The sequence below is a fragment of the Tupaia chinensis genome, unplaced genomic scaffold (assembly GCF_000334495.1).
Source record: "Tupaia chinensis unplaced genomic scaffold, TupChi_1.0 Scaffold000161_4, whole genome shotgun sequence".
Classification (NCBI taxonomy): domain Eukaryota; kingdom Metazoa; phylum Chordata; class Mammalia; order Scandentia; family Tupaiidae; genus Tupaia; species Tupaia belangeri.
Genome location: NW_006159635.1, coordinates 358,417 through 372,853, shown reverse-complemented (window position 1 = coordinate 372,853; position 14,437 = coordinate 358,417). Strand labels below are relative to the sequence as shown.

Here is a 14,437-nt window from a genome sequence, read left to right as displayed (position 1 = left end):
CGTAACCGTTACGCCATCCGCTGGTCCTAGAGCTGTCATTTCTAATAAACGTATTTGTTTCAGGTGAATGACTGTTAAAAATTAATTTCAATGTTACTAATTTAATTGAAAACCCCAATTATAGTAAGAGTTGGAATACTCCTTCCAGCAAACATGCTAAATTCATCTTTTACTTTTGTTATATCAATTTATACCCATATATTCAACAAAGAATATAAGCCATTTGAAATAATTTACTCAAGAGAAACCTCCCTATGCTAGGTTCTTCCATGTTGGGACACAAAGGTAAGATCAAGATGACCTCTCCCCGGGACCAGCAGACAACACAGCTGTTACATCTCTGGACTCCCACATGGCCAACCGCGGTTCAAGTCCTAAACCTAGTGGCTTGAAAAACATGCCGGGCGCATGCATGTGTGCCCAACATCTCAAGAGGATAAAAGATTGTGGCATGGCCATCCCCCTGAGGGGTAATTTTTCACTTTCCCTCTCACTGTCTCTGTCTCTTTCTCTCTCACTCTGGTGAGCACATGTACCTTAAAGCAAAAAACATCTAAAAGAAAAAAGAGAGAGAGAGAAGGAAAGAGAGAAGACCTCTCCCATCATGGGACTTACACCTGACCAGGGAAGACTGACAATAAGAATAGAAATGCCAAGCACCAGTAAGTGATATGAAGAAAACCTAATAGTTACAGACCAACTGGAAGGAGGTGATAGCTATTTCAAACAGGCTGGCCAGAGAGGAGTTCTCAAAGAACAGTTAACTGAGATCCAAATGAAGGAAACAGTCAACTGCGCTCCAGTCATTTCAGAGGTGGGAAGGCCGGAACGTGTCATACGGCATTTTGATTTATGGCAACATATTTCTGTTTAGCAACAGTCAGTCCATTTAAAAACCATCAAATAAAAAGTCATCAATTTTAATAAAAATGTATGGGCATGCAATGATATTAGTGACTTTAAAGTGTTCAAAAAATAACTACTGGAGTTGTAGGATAGGCAATATTCACTTTAGACAAACCTACACAAAAAGTACTAATGTGCAAAAGTGCTTGGAAATATATTTCATACAAATTAACATTATGTATGTTAACAGCAATCCTTTGATATACGCACTATGTAAAGGGAACCTCAAAATGTTCATGGAAAAGTGCATATTATGAAAAAGAAGTATTCGTGAATTTTTAAAAAATAGTTGCATGAAAATAAACTTGTACTATAATTCCACTTTTCCACAAACTTTTTGAAGTTCTCTATTATATGCAGAGCCATACATGGTTCTTTCTTGTAAATACAGTGAGGATATTTCTATATGGAGTAAGCGGTCAACATTTAAAAAAAACAACAACAACAACAAAAAAAAAACACTTACTTTTAGCAAATATATCAACTGGTGATCCATCAGGCAAAAGCCAAGGCCACCCTTTGAACTGCCATGCAGGGCCTTGCACAAAAACTGCGACAACACGGTCCCTGTAAGCACAAGAGCAGAGGGGACAGAGGGAAGTATCTTAAACTTCAGATTTAACTACCATAAACCCCTAAGGAAAGAGTTTCCTAAGTACTCAGAGATGCATTCCTCATCAATCTTCCTAGAGGCAGACACAGGTAAGCACATCACCCCAACTTCAACCACCAGCGACATGCCATCAGACTGCACTTGTGACTGCCATGCTTCCTGTGCATCTGTTTCAGGGCCTAATTCAGTCAGTTTCTCTCTCTCTCTCTCTCTCTCTCTCTCTCTCTCTCTCTCTCTCAAGTGTATGTCTTTCTTTCTTTCTTTCAATGAAAGAGAAAGGGAAAAACAAGCACCCTCCACAGGGTCTAGTATCACCAACTGTCCCCACCAATACCAGCTGGATCACAGGCTTGTGTGCACAGGTAGGGCTGACCTAGAACTGAACTCTGACCTGCCATGTGGTTCTGGCACCGCAGAGAGACTGAGCCAACACCTGCATCTTTTAAACATAATTATATACACAGTACTTTTATGTCATTGTTTTTAGCCTTTCTTTTCTCTTGTATTAGTTAAAGTAGGGGCCACTTTTCCAATGCAATAGGGAAAAGTAGTTAATCTATTAAGCATAAAAGTTGTTTTTTTAAAGGAAGTCATTTAAAATTCAAGCACATCTTAAATATTTTAATTTTATTAAAACTTAAATTATAGCAATTCACTCAACTAATCATTTTTCAAAGGCCCAAGGTCTTAGTTTTTAGTACTCTGTTTACTTTGTAAATAATTTGAATGAAAAAACTTACCTAAACTCTGATAATTTTCCCAATTCTTTGAAAACTCCTAAATTCTCTGAGAGTTTTTATTTTTTAAACAATTTGTTTTTCTGACCATTCGCAACAGTTTTTCTACAAAGAACAAATCTCTTTCTAGCCCATATATTTCATCATTTTACACAATATTTAATTAAATTGAAAATTAGAGTAAGTACTGCCATGAACAGTTTAAACCTAGAATTACTGAGTGGGAACGAAACAAGACCCTTAACCATCCTGTTAACTCAAGTACTGCTTCCAGGAGCACTAACTATGGCCACTCCACTTTCTAGTCACTCACATTCACAGGGCTCCTCTTCAACCACCCTGGGAGGTGAATGCTATTAGCATCCCATTTCACAGATGAAGAAACAGAGATGCAGGGGCATACCAGAGAGAAGAGAAGCAGAAGGAAGCACAGAAGGGGAAGAAAGACAGAGAGACAGGGAAGAAGGAGAGTAAACAGCTTATCTTGGGTACCGTGTATGCTGTTGCTCCTGTCTGCAGACTGACACAGCATGAGAAAAGCCATCTCAGTATTACCATGCAAACAGTTTTGACCTTGCAGCTCCCAGAGAGGATCTGAAGAATGCCCAAAGGTCTGCAGCCATATTCTTTTTAATTTTTTTTATTTTTTTGAGATTTTTCACTATAGGGTGCGTGCACTCTCCAGACAGACAGAGAGAGACATAGAGACAGAAAGCCAGAAATCACCCCCCAGGGGGGATGGTCACGCCGCAATCCCTTCCCCTCCATTCTCCTCTTGGGATCTTGGGCACGCACGCACACACGCCCGGCGTGAGTTTTAAGCCACCGGGTCCGGGATGCAAACCTCGGTCGTCTACGTGGGAGTCCAGCGACATAGCCATTACGCTAACTGCTGGTTTCCTGCAGCCATATTTTTATAACCGCTGCATGAAGTGACTCTATGTATCCAAAAGAGCATTAAACCAGGGTTGTCTCTATCCAAGTAAAAGACCTACAGCAACTACAAAGTTGCAGTGAAAACCCAGTTAAAATTCTTAACCTGGTCAAAATCTCTGAGGCTAAGATTAAGTGTCAAGTAAAAAATTCACCTCCCATGGGATACACATCCCAAACTGTCAAAATCACCTTTGGTAACACAGCACACGACTGAATGATTCCTCAATTTTAAGATGTAATTTGTACCATACAACAGTTAGAGCCCAAAGTGCCTGCCAAATTGATGGAAATTTGCTGGACAGAAGTCACCTACATCCTACTGGGTCTCAGATCAGCAGGGAAGCAGGATAACATGTATGCTACTCCCTATGCATCTTCAAAGGACAATTAAAGAAAAAGAAAGGAGGTGAGAAAAATACTCCTCGGACGTGACAAAAGTGGCTAGAGACCCTAGCTGATGCACACAGGCAGGGTTTTGTGGCAAGGAGACGGTGTCTGCACATGCCATCTGTATCAGCATCTTCTGCAAATAACTGCAAACATGTACTACAAACAGTGTGATTTCCCTGCTTGTTGAAGCCCAGTATCTGAAATTTTCACTTTATTCACTTTTCATATTGCTCAAAGTATTTGTTAGTATGAGGCGAGAATCACTAAACAAACAAAAACCTTTATTCTTTGCTAAATTTCTTAACATAATAATCATCTCAATGGATTTAACTTCCTAAGGTTTGAAAGCAAGTATTTCCAGGTAAATCTTATTTAATACACCATATGTTGCATTCTCTGTATCAGAGATACACTCTCAGACTGAATTTTTACTCTAACTCATATGAATAAAATAATTTAACATAAATCATATATTCAAATTTACAGGCACATTATATTATAAGCCAATTAATATTTTGTTAAAGGACATTTTAATGTAATAAAAGCATTAAACCATGACAAAATAGCTTATTATATTATTTTTATTAAATTATTCCCTTAAAAGTAACTATGCCTTCAGTTATCATTCCTACTAGACAATCTAAATTCTCCAATCAAAAATCTAAACTATAGGACTTTGAAACAACAGTAGGTTAGAGGCTAGCAGGTGGCATGATGGTTGGGACGCTATACTCCCACATGGCTGACCAAAGTTCAAGTCCCGGACCAGGCAGCTTGCTATCTCACTTTCCCTGTTTTTCTGTCTCTCTGATCAAATTAAAGAATAATAATTATTATTATGAATCTATTAAATAAATAAATAAACAAAACAGTAGTTTATCTGTTCCATTCTAAAACCTGATCTGGAAAGATTGAGCAAGTGGAAAGAATTCTGTACACTAAGTTTTCCACAAGTTAGGGTGTTTTGTCTCATAAATAAATATTAAGTGTAGTTATCAAAATATTCGTTTATTTAGGGATGACTAAAATAGCAACATCATTGATGATCAATTAGATCTATTTACATTACCACAGTTTTCAAGGATAGTTTCTATTTACAAGCCAGGATAAAATTTGACACTTTGACAAAACTGAAAATACAAATCAACAAAACACAAAAATTTAATGAATATTTGCAAAATACACTTATCTTACCAGTCTTGAGGCATAAGCTTAAGGGGCTGGTCCACAACTCTGTAAGGGACGGTGACACTAATCGCTGTGCCCCCTGGCTGCATCTGGTCTTTTCTCCTCTGTATGAGAGTTTCATTTTCTCGCTGACACCCTTGTTTCTTCTTTTCGTCGGATGGAACAAATCTTTGAAAAAAAATATGATAAAAGTCAAATGAGGGGACCAGCATATGGCGTAATGGCTATGTCATTGGACTCCCATGTAGCTGACCATGGTTCGAGTCCCGGACCCGGTGGCTTAAACTCACGCTGGGTGTGCGTGCCCAAGATCCCAAGAGGAGAATGAAGGAGAAGGGATTGTGGCGTGGCCATCTCTTCCTGGGGGGTGATTTCTCGTTTTCTGTCTCTGTCTTTCTGGCAAGTGCACATGCCCTATAGGAAAAACCTCTCAAAAAAAAAGAAAAAGTCAAATGAATTCAATGTGGTGAAAAGAGGAAAATAATATTCTGAGCTAATTTTTTAAGCATTAATAGTTTTAAACTAAAAATATGTATTTTTGGATAAACCTGCTCCGCATGTTCAAACTTTGCCTTTGAACACCAAAGAGAACTCAAGCCACGTAGGCCACATGTTGCGATGAGTGTAAACACACAATTTATAATCACTCAAATAGCACTTAGCATTCTCCACATTAATCCTTGATTTCTTGAATGCTATTCAAGGAAAAGTTTATGATAAAAGGAAACTAATTAAAGGTCACTTAAAATGAAGGTGCTATTGTTAGAAACTAGGCTTCTGCACAGTGACTAAGTCTACTAGGAGCTTCTACCAGAGCACCCCTTTTCATATCTTATGCTTCAACAGATTCAGAAAAATGCTGACAAGCTTCAGAACTGCTTTGCAATTTTTAAAGTAGAAGAATTAAATCAGGATATGTCAACTGTCCATTTTAGTATACTGCTAGTATTATTAACAAGTAGTATTTATCAACTCTACTTGTGTGATTCAATTCTCCACTATCTCACCCAAAATAATGTACTAAAACAGAGAGCTGTTGCCAGCTCTAGAACTCAGCAATAATCACAAAGCATTTTAAAACAGTGTTATTGCCTAAACATACATATTGCTAACATGGTCTATTAGCATATGTTATTAGCTATGGTCTAGCTCCTCCAATGGAGGCAACACAATCGCTGCACTGAACATTGTTCTGCTTCTAAAGTTCAGATCAAGTGAAAGGTGAAAGGGCAAAGAAGATGCACGCATGGGTAGAGCGCCTGGAGAAATTTCAATACTGCACGCTGGAATCATCATGCAGTGAACTAATGTTACTGTTAAAGTAGTCAATATGCAGTGGTAGTGAGAAAACTGAACTTTGTTTTCAAGTCAACTGTTCTCACATCCATTCATTACATCTGATGAAAAAGTTAAGATTTTCACAGCATTTAAAAATCTCTCCCAGATAATCATTTGTTCCCTACAGATTTTGGTTATTTGATTTATTAACCAAGCTTACATACAAAATGCCAATTAAAAAAGAAAGGAAATGTCAAATATAACATCAACACTTTGAGTAATGAAACATTATCTTAAAAGTTTAATACACATATATTGTTAGAAACCACTCTAATCTAAAACCACAATTAACAAAACCACTTACGTGAACAATACATACAATACAGTGTGCTAGAAGTTAGACAATATACACAGTTGTATAAAACCATCCCTGTCCTCCTTAACTCACTTTCCAGACATATGAAAAACTTCTTCAAAAAAAAAAAAAAAAGTGAAATAAGCTCAATGTGGTAAAAAGGGGAAAACAATATTCTGAGATAATTTTTTAAGCATTAATAGTTTTAAACTAAAAGTATGTATTTTTGGATAAACTTGCCAAGAGAAAGATGCTTTCCTTTAATGCATCTCAATCAGTCTGTGTCTAGATGGAGCTAAAAATGTTTAAATTCTTTTTTTTTTTTGAGAGGTTTTTGCTATAGGGCGCATGCGCTCGCCAGACAGACAGAGAGACAGAGACAGAAAGCGAGAAATCACCCCCCAGGGGGGATGGCCACGCTGCAATCCCTTCTCCATTCTCCTCTCGGGAACTTGGGCATTCATGCACACGCGCCCGGCGTGAGTTTTAAGCCACCGGGTCCAGGACGCGAACCACGGTTGACTACGTGGGAGTCCAGAGACATAGCCATTATGCTAACTGCTGGTCCCAAAAATGTTTAAATTCTTAAATAAAATACTACATCTCCTTCTTCTCTGGCTTCTCAAATTTTAATATGATGTGAAAGTATAAATTTACTCATATGAAATTACTTACAAACTTAATAAGTGAATTATAAAATATTATAAACAAGTGATCTAATACTCAAGTTAAAAATAAAAGCCTATTAATCACTTAATTCAACTTTTGATGCCCAAGAAATAAGAATAATATAGAATTTGCATGGTTACGCACAGGTTGATATAAGTTTTACTAAAATTAAGAATCACTAAAAAAATTATTTTAATTAACCACAGTCCTAGACTTTTTACATGCTCTATTTGAATTATATCTAGGCTTTTCCTTAGAATAGTCACCTTTTTTTCTGTTAGAAAACACTTTATTACAAAAGGCTTTCAGCCTTGTGATTTCATTTGATAATAAGAGGATAAATCTCATCACCTCTTCTAAACTTAAGCCCACTAAAAAGATTAGCAGACACTGAGTATCCCTTATCTGAAATGCTTGGGACCAGGGTTTCAGGTTTCAGACTTCAGAATATTTGCATATGTATAATGAGTTATCTTAGGAATGGAACCCCAGTCTAAACCCCAAATTGATTTATGATGAATAGACATCTTATATACAGAGCTTGAAGGAAATTTAACATAGTATTTTTGTGTTGCAGCATTTTTTCACTGTGACCAGTCACATGTGGTCAGGTGCAGAATTCTTTCCTTGTGATGTCCTACCAACACTCAAAAAGTTCTGAATTTTGGGACACTTGGGGTTTCAGATTAGGGGTGCTGGACATGCACCTCACATCTAGTAAACATGAATGTAACGTGTTCACCCTACTGTAGCTCATCAAATCTAAGACACCAATGCTGCTACTGTAGCTCATCAAATCTAAGACACCAACGCTGCGAAATACACCATGACTCGGCATCTCGCCGGTAAAGAAAAACGCTCTGCCACCCAAACTCTGACAGCGCCTTAGTGACATTCTATATGTGGGACCGCAGACGGTGTAATGGTAACATCGCGGGACTCCCACGTAGTCAAACGTGGGTTGAGTCCCAGACCCAGCAGCTTAAAATTCACACCAGGCGCGTGTGCGTGCGTGCCCAAGATCCCAAGAGCAGAATGGAGGAGAAGGGACTACGGCATGGCCATCCCCAGGGTAGGGGTGTGGGTAGTTCTTGTTTTCTGCCTCTCTTGCGCATGCAAGTGCACGCACCTGATCACAAAAATCTCTTAAAAAAAAAAATGTTCTACATAAACCAGAGGAATCATCCTTCTGAGGGAATTGGCTAGCATGGGAGACACTGCTTGATATTGGGATAGGCAACCCTTTCACATGTACCTCAGGAATAAAAAGCAACACAGCTTAATCTACTAGTATCTTCCTTTCTCGTGTTGTATAAAACACTTAGCTGCTGCCTTTCTAAGAAAATATTGGATTGAGGTTTTCTCTGACAAGGAGGAATTCACAAATACCAAGTGTATTACCCACTGCTTCATTTCAGTATACTTCTGTATATACAATATGTTTTTGTTGACACAAAATTGATATACAGTAAAATGTAAAATGGGTTTTCATAAATGTATGCCCAGTGTTCTTACCAGGATACATTACAAGAAAGAACACATGTACCAATCCAGAAAGCTCCTCATATACATCTCACTGACCCTCATGTCTCTGCCCCCAACAGGCAACTGACATTCTGCTTTTGATCACTATGGAACAGTTTAGTCTGTTATGGGAGTTCATACACACAGAATCATATGGGGCGTATTCGCTTGTACCTGGTTGCTCTTACTAAGCATTATGTTTCTGATATCCATGTTGTGGGGAACTATAAGTATTTCATTCTTTTTTGCTGCTGAGTAGAATTCTATTTCAAGAATACACCATAATTCATTTTCCTGTTCTCCAAGTGGATATTTGGGTCTTTCTTAGTCCATTCGGGGTGCTATAACAAAAACATCATAAACGAGGTGGCTTATAAACATGGTAATTTCCCACAGTTCTGGAAGCTAGAAGCACAGAATCAAGATTTTAACACATCTGGTGTCTGGTGAGGGCCTACTTCCTGGTTCATAGACAGTTGTCTTTTTGCCATGACACATGCCAAAAAGAACAAAAGCACCCTCTCGGTCCATTTTATATAGAGCAGCTAATCCCATTCATGGGGGAAGAGCCCCCCAAGATCTAATCACCTCCCAAAGATCCACCTCCTAATACCGTCACTCTGATGATTAGGTTACAACGTATGGGCTGATGGGCGTTGTGGGGAAAGCATTCAGTCTATAGTAGGGCAGTTCCAAAACTGGGGTTATTACAAACAATCTAATATAAGCATTCATATGTAAGTACTTTTGTGACATATGTTTTCATTTCTCTGGCCTTTTCTTTTCCTTTTTTTTTTTTTTTTTGAGGTTTATGCTATAGGGCGTGTGCGCTCGCCAGACAGACAGAGACAGAGAGATACAAAGCGAGAAATCACCCCCCAGGGGGGATGGCCACACCGCAATCCCTTCTCTTCCATTCTCCTCTCGGGATCTTGGGCACGCACGCACACGCGCCCAGCGTGAGTTTAAACCACCGGGTCCGGTACTCGAACCGCGGTCGACCGCGGCATAGAGTCCAGCGACATAGCCATTATGCTAACTGCTGGTCCCATGGCCTTTTATTTTCTTGATGGTGTCTTTTGATGAGCAAAGTTTTAAATTCTAACAAAGTCCGATTTACCTTTTTCTTTTATGGTTCACTCCTTTAAAATATTTGTCTACCCTGAACCAGCAGGTTGCATGGTGGTTAATGTGCTAGATTCCACACGGCTTAATCTGCGTTTCAAATCCCAGACCCAGGGGATTGAAACACACACCTGGCCTATGTGCATGCATGCCCAAAATCCTGAGAGGAGAATGGAAAAGAAAGACTGCAATAAGGCTGTCCCCCTTTGGGGATGATTTCTTACTTTCCCTCTCCTGCGAACACACAAGCCCTATAATAAAATTCCAAAAAAAAGAAAAGAAAAAAAGATGGTCTACCCCAAGGTCACAAAGACATTCCTATGCTTTCCTCTAGAAGACACAGTTTTAGTCTTTATGTTTTGATAGCTAATCTACTTGAAATGAGTGTTTGTATACGGTGTTAGGGAACAGTTGTGAATCACACCCAACTATTTACTTCCACAGTCGTTACAGGGCTATTTGTGGATAAGACTTTTGTTTCTCATTTGAACTGCCTTGGCATCTTTGTCCAAAACAGTGTAGGCCCATTTCTGCTTTCTCTATTATTTTCATTTATTCATTTGTCTAATTTTTACATCACCACCACAATGTCTTGATGGTTGTGGCATGACAATAAGTCTTTTTGTTTGTTTGTTTTAAGAAAGAGATTTTTGCTATAGGGACTGTGTACTCACCAGAGAGACAGAGAGAGATAGAAAGCAAGAAATCACCCCCCAGGGGGGATGGCCATGCCACAAAACTTTTTCCTCCATTCTCCTCTAGGGATTTTGGACACACACACACACACACACATACATCTGGCGTGCATTAAAGCTGCTGAGTCCAGGATTTCAACTGCAGTCAACCACGTGGGATTCCAGTAATGTAACCATTATGCCATCTGCTGATCCCAACAGTAAGCCTTGAAATGAGGTACTGTTAAGTCCTCCTTTGTTCCTCTATTACCTGCTCGTTTCAATGGTCAATCTTTCTGAAGATATTTTAAACTACAGTTGGCCCTTAAGCAACATGGAATGGGGTGCTGAACCCACCACCAGTCAAAAATTGACATAAAAGTTTTGACCATCCAAAGACTACTAACAGCCCAGTGTTGACCTAAAATCAACATAAATGTTGATTCATATTTGATACATACATAATATACTGTACTGTTACAATAAAGCAAGCTAGAGAAAAAATATTAAGGAAATCTTAAGAAAGAAGAGAATTTATAATATTTACTGAGAAAAGTCCATGCAAACATGGACCTGCAAAATACAAACCGAGTGTTCGAGGCCCACTCTCCATTTAAATTCCATGTAAACAATCCACCTATGCACGCCTCTCAGGAGAACTGATGACACGCATTCACTGCCATCACCATGCTGTGTATGTACAGATAACGAAAACTATGTCAGGACTGCCACCTAGCCACAGCAACTCTGAGATGCCATCAATTACAAGACACGTTTCCATTTCAAAGACAAAATCATGAAAAATAAACGTGCAAATCAGAATGAGTTAAAAAATAATAATAATAATGGGGGACGGGGGTGGACTGGTGGCTTAGGCATGGACTTCCACATGGCTAACTGCACTTCGGGTCCCAGACCTGGTAGCCTACTTTCATGTGTGTGCTCTCTCTGGTCAGATGGAAGAAGAAAAATTAAAAAATAAAATATTGTTTAAAAAAACAATCAGTAAAGTATACGAAGGCTCTTAGTCAACTAAACTTAAGGGTATGACCAGGGTGCTTTATGTTACAGCACTATCAATTCAGCTACTCCAGGTCAACCATTTGGATCTCCATTTGGAAATTATGACGATTAAAATGTTTAATGACTCAACAGAGTCATGGCGTGCTCCAAGTCCCCGGACCCTCCTGCCCTTCAGCATCTTAGGCACCTGTGCACACAACCTGCAGGCCTTCAGGGCAACCCGAGATTCCAAACCCGCAATCAGGCATGTGGCCTTCAGCACTGCAGTCCAGTACACTGGGAACTGTGCCATCAAGCCTGGGCCGACAGCTACAACTCGCATTTTCATTTTAGAAAAATTTATGGTGCTATCATATGAGTCAATACTTACTAAGTTACGACCTTTAAAACCAATGTTTTCTACTCAGTTTTTGGTATGATAATGTGGCAGGTCCCCTCAGTAAATGGAATAACACCCCCCCAACAAAAAACTAAAAATCATGGATAAAGTACAGAAAAGCCCAACTGCAGCAGAGGCAATGGGGTGCTGCTTTACAAGACTGAACGACATGGGAAAGCCTGGCGTTCATATTCAGGTCGACCCGAACACACTGCTACATCCACAGGCACATTTGTGACCTCTCTCCCCCCGACCCCCCCTGTTGACTGAAAGGTTGGGAGGAGGGTCATGATCTGACAAGCCACTGTCAGGCAGTGTGTGTGAGTGTGTGTGTGTGTGTGTGTGTCATGAAATTAAAAAATACACTTTTTCTAAAAATATATACAATTAAGGGTCGGTGGGTGGTGGTTAAGGTTGGATTTCCACATGGCTGACCACAGTATGGACCCCAGACATGGAGACTTGAAAATCACTCCAGGCATGTGTGCAAGCATGGTCAAAATCTCAAGGAGAAGAGTGGAGAAGGGACTGTAATGTGGGCCATCCCCTTGTGGGGGGGGGGGGATTTCTCCCTTTCCCTTTCTCTGACTCTCTCCAGTGAATGCACTCTTATGACAAAAAACTATACATACACAGTTCGAGTCCGCCAGGTCCCAGATTTGAACTGCAGTCATCCATGTGGAAATCCAGACCCTTTAACCACCACACCACCTGCCAGTCCCCAGAAAGCCCAAATTCTATTCAAGGTAGGGAATCTATTGTAGTAAGAGTTCCTCCTCTCATAAAGCTAGAACTATCTGGGGTTACGCTCGTAAAATACCTAGAAATAAACCCACAGCTCCCTCTTCTTTCCTCCTCCAACTGCATCGCTAGCCCATCTTGGCAACTGCAGGAAAAATCAAATGTCTCAGAACTGTGCAGTAGACTTCACTTGCATTTGTAGTAAGAACTGACAATATCTTGATATTAAAACCTCAAAGAATTAAATTTAAAATGATCCAAAATTGGTAATAATCCCAGAGATTTAGCAGACACAAATGCAAACTTTCTCCAGAGTATTCCCACCTTCACTTAGCGCATGAAAAAATTTCCATAGGAAGAAAGTCCTGAAGAAGAATGAAAAGTAAATATAATGAATTAACAAAATGACAAACAGTAAAATAAGCAGTACACACAACTAAGCACACAGGAAACAAGATACCACAAACGAAACAACATTCAAACGAAAAAGGTAACTACAGCCAGGCACTGGCACAGTGATCAGACAGCCAGACCCCATGGTAGGTCGTGGTTGGTCGCTAAGATCCCCTGAGCATGCTGGGTGTGTCCGTCCTTGATCTGGGCTGGCTGGGACTGGGGGTGGACAGAGGCATGAAGACTTGGTTGAGAACGTCTGTTCTCTCCTCATAGAATAAATAAATAAATAAACTTTTAAAAAGAAAAAAGTAACTAAAGATTCCAAATGCTGCAATTATCAAAGATCAAAGCTTATAAAGTTGCAAATATATACAGTGCAAGAGAAATGATAAAAAATGAGACTAAAAATTTGAGAAAGACTTAATAGAACCACTAGAATTGAAATATGCCTATAGCTTAAAATGAAACTGTGGACTGAACACCAGTTTAAGGCATGGGCAAACAAAAAGATAACTAAGTTCCATCTAAAGAAATCATTAAAAGTACAGGAAAGGCACCAGCAGGTGGCGTGGTGGTTAGGGTGCTGGACTCCTACTGCTGCAGTCTAATCAGCATGAAGAGGACGTCCAGACACAGTCAAATGTACGGAGTTCACTGATTGAGCCAGCGGCATCTAGGGGAGTCATGTCTCTCAAAACCCTGCAACCTCGAGTGAAAGGAAAACGGTGCTCATAAAGACAAAGATCACAAACCCCCACCCCATGACATGATGGTCACGAGGACAAGGTATAGTGAGCTTGGAAGGGTAGAGGGTAGATTTTACAAAAGCACAGCACTTCAGAGAAGCAAAACAGGCAGGTGAGCAGGTTAACCACTCCTAAGGGTATGTTCTGTCCCTGCCTAAACACAGTGTCATCTCACTGGTCTCCATGAGTTCAGGCAAGGTCTGGTGACTGGAGCGTGTATCTTAAGGCAACTAGCAGGAGTGGGGTTTAAAGTCAATAGGAATGTTAATCACTAAACTCTTAGGGAAAAGAGGATAAGGCAAGTTTCTAGACATAGGAATTAAACAGTTTATAATGGAGGCCTACTTGACTATATACCCCACCCAGGTTTGAGTCCCCGACCCGGAGGCTTGCTTTCTCACTTTCTCTCTCTGTCCTTCTCTGGTCAAATTTTAAGGTTTTTGCGATAGGTCGTGTGCGCTCTCCAGAAAGACAGAGAGACAGAAAGCAAGAAATCAACCCCCTCCCCCCTAGGGGGGATGGCCACACCGCAATCCCTTCTCCTCCATTCTCTTCTTGGGATCTTGGGCACACACACATGCCCAGCATGAGTTTAAGCCACCAGGTTCAGGAGTTGAACCATGGTGGACTACATGGGAGTCCAGTGACATAGACATTATGCCATGTGCTGGTCCCTAAATAAAGTAGTTATTATTTAAAAAAAAAAAAAAAAAAAAAAAACAAAAAAAAATGGATTTAATCACTACTAGAAAATCAT

General features: G+C 39.8%; 1 protein-coding gene across 2 annotated transcripts in view; it reads right to left on the bottom strand.

Moving 5' to 3' along the window:
- The window catches only part of CDC73 (cell division cycle 73), a 161,271-nt gene that overhangs the window by 15,372 nt on the left and 131,462 nt on the right, over window positions 1–14,437 (bottom strand). For both annotated transcript variants that reach the window (XM_006146030.3, XM_006146031.3), the window contains exons 14-15: window positions 4,777–4,938; window positions 1,373–1,473 (exon numbers count right to left, since the gene is read on the bottom strand). In XM_006146030.3, the coding sequence (XP_006146092.1) occupies window positions 1,373–1,473; window positions 4,777–4,938 (263 nt within the window). The remainder of the gene's footprint in view (window positions 1–1,372; window positions 1,474–4,776; window positions 4,939–14,437) is intronic.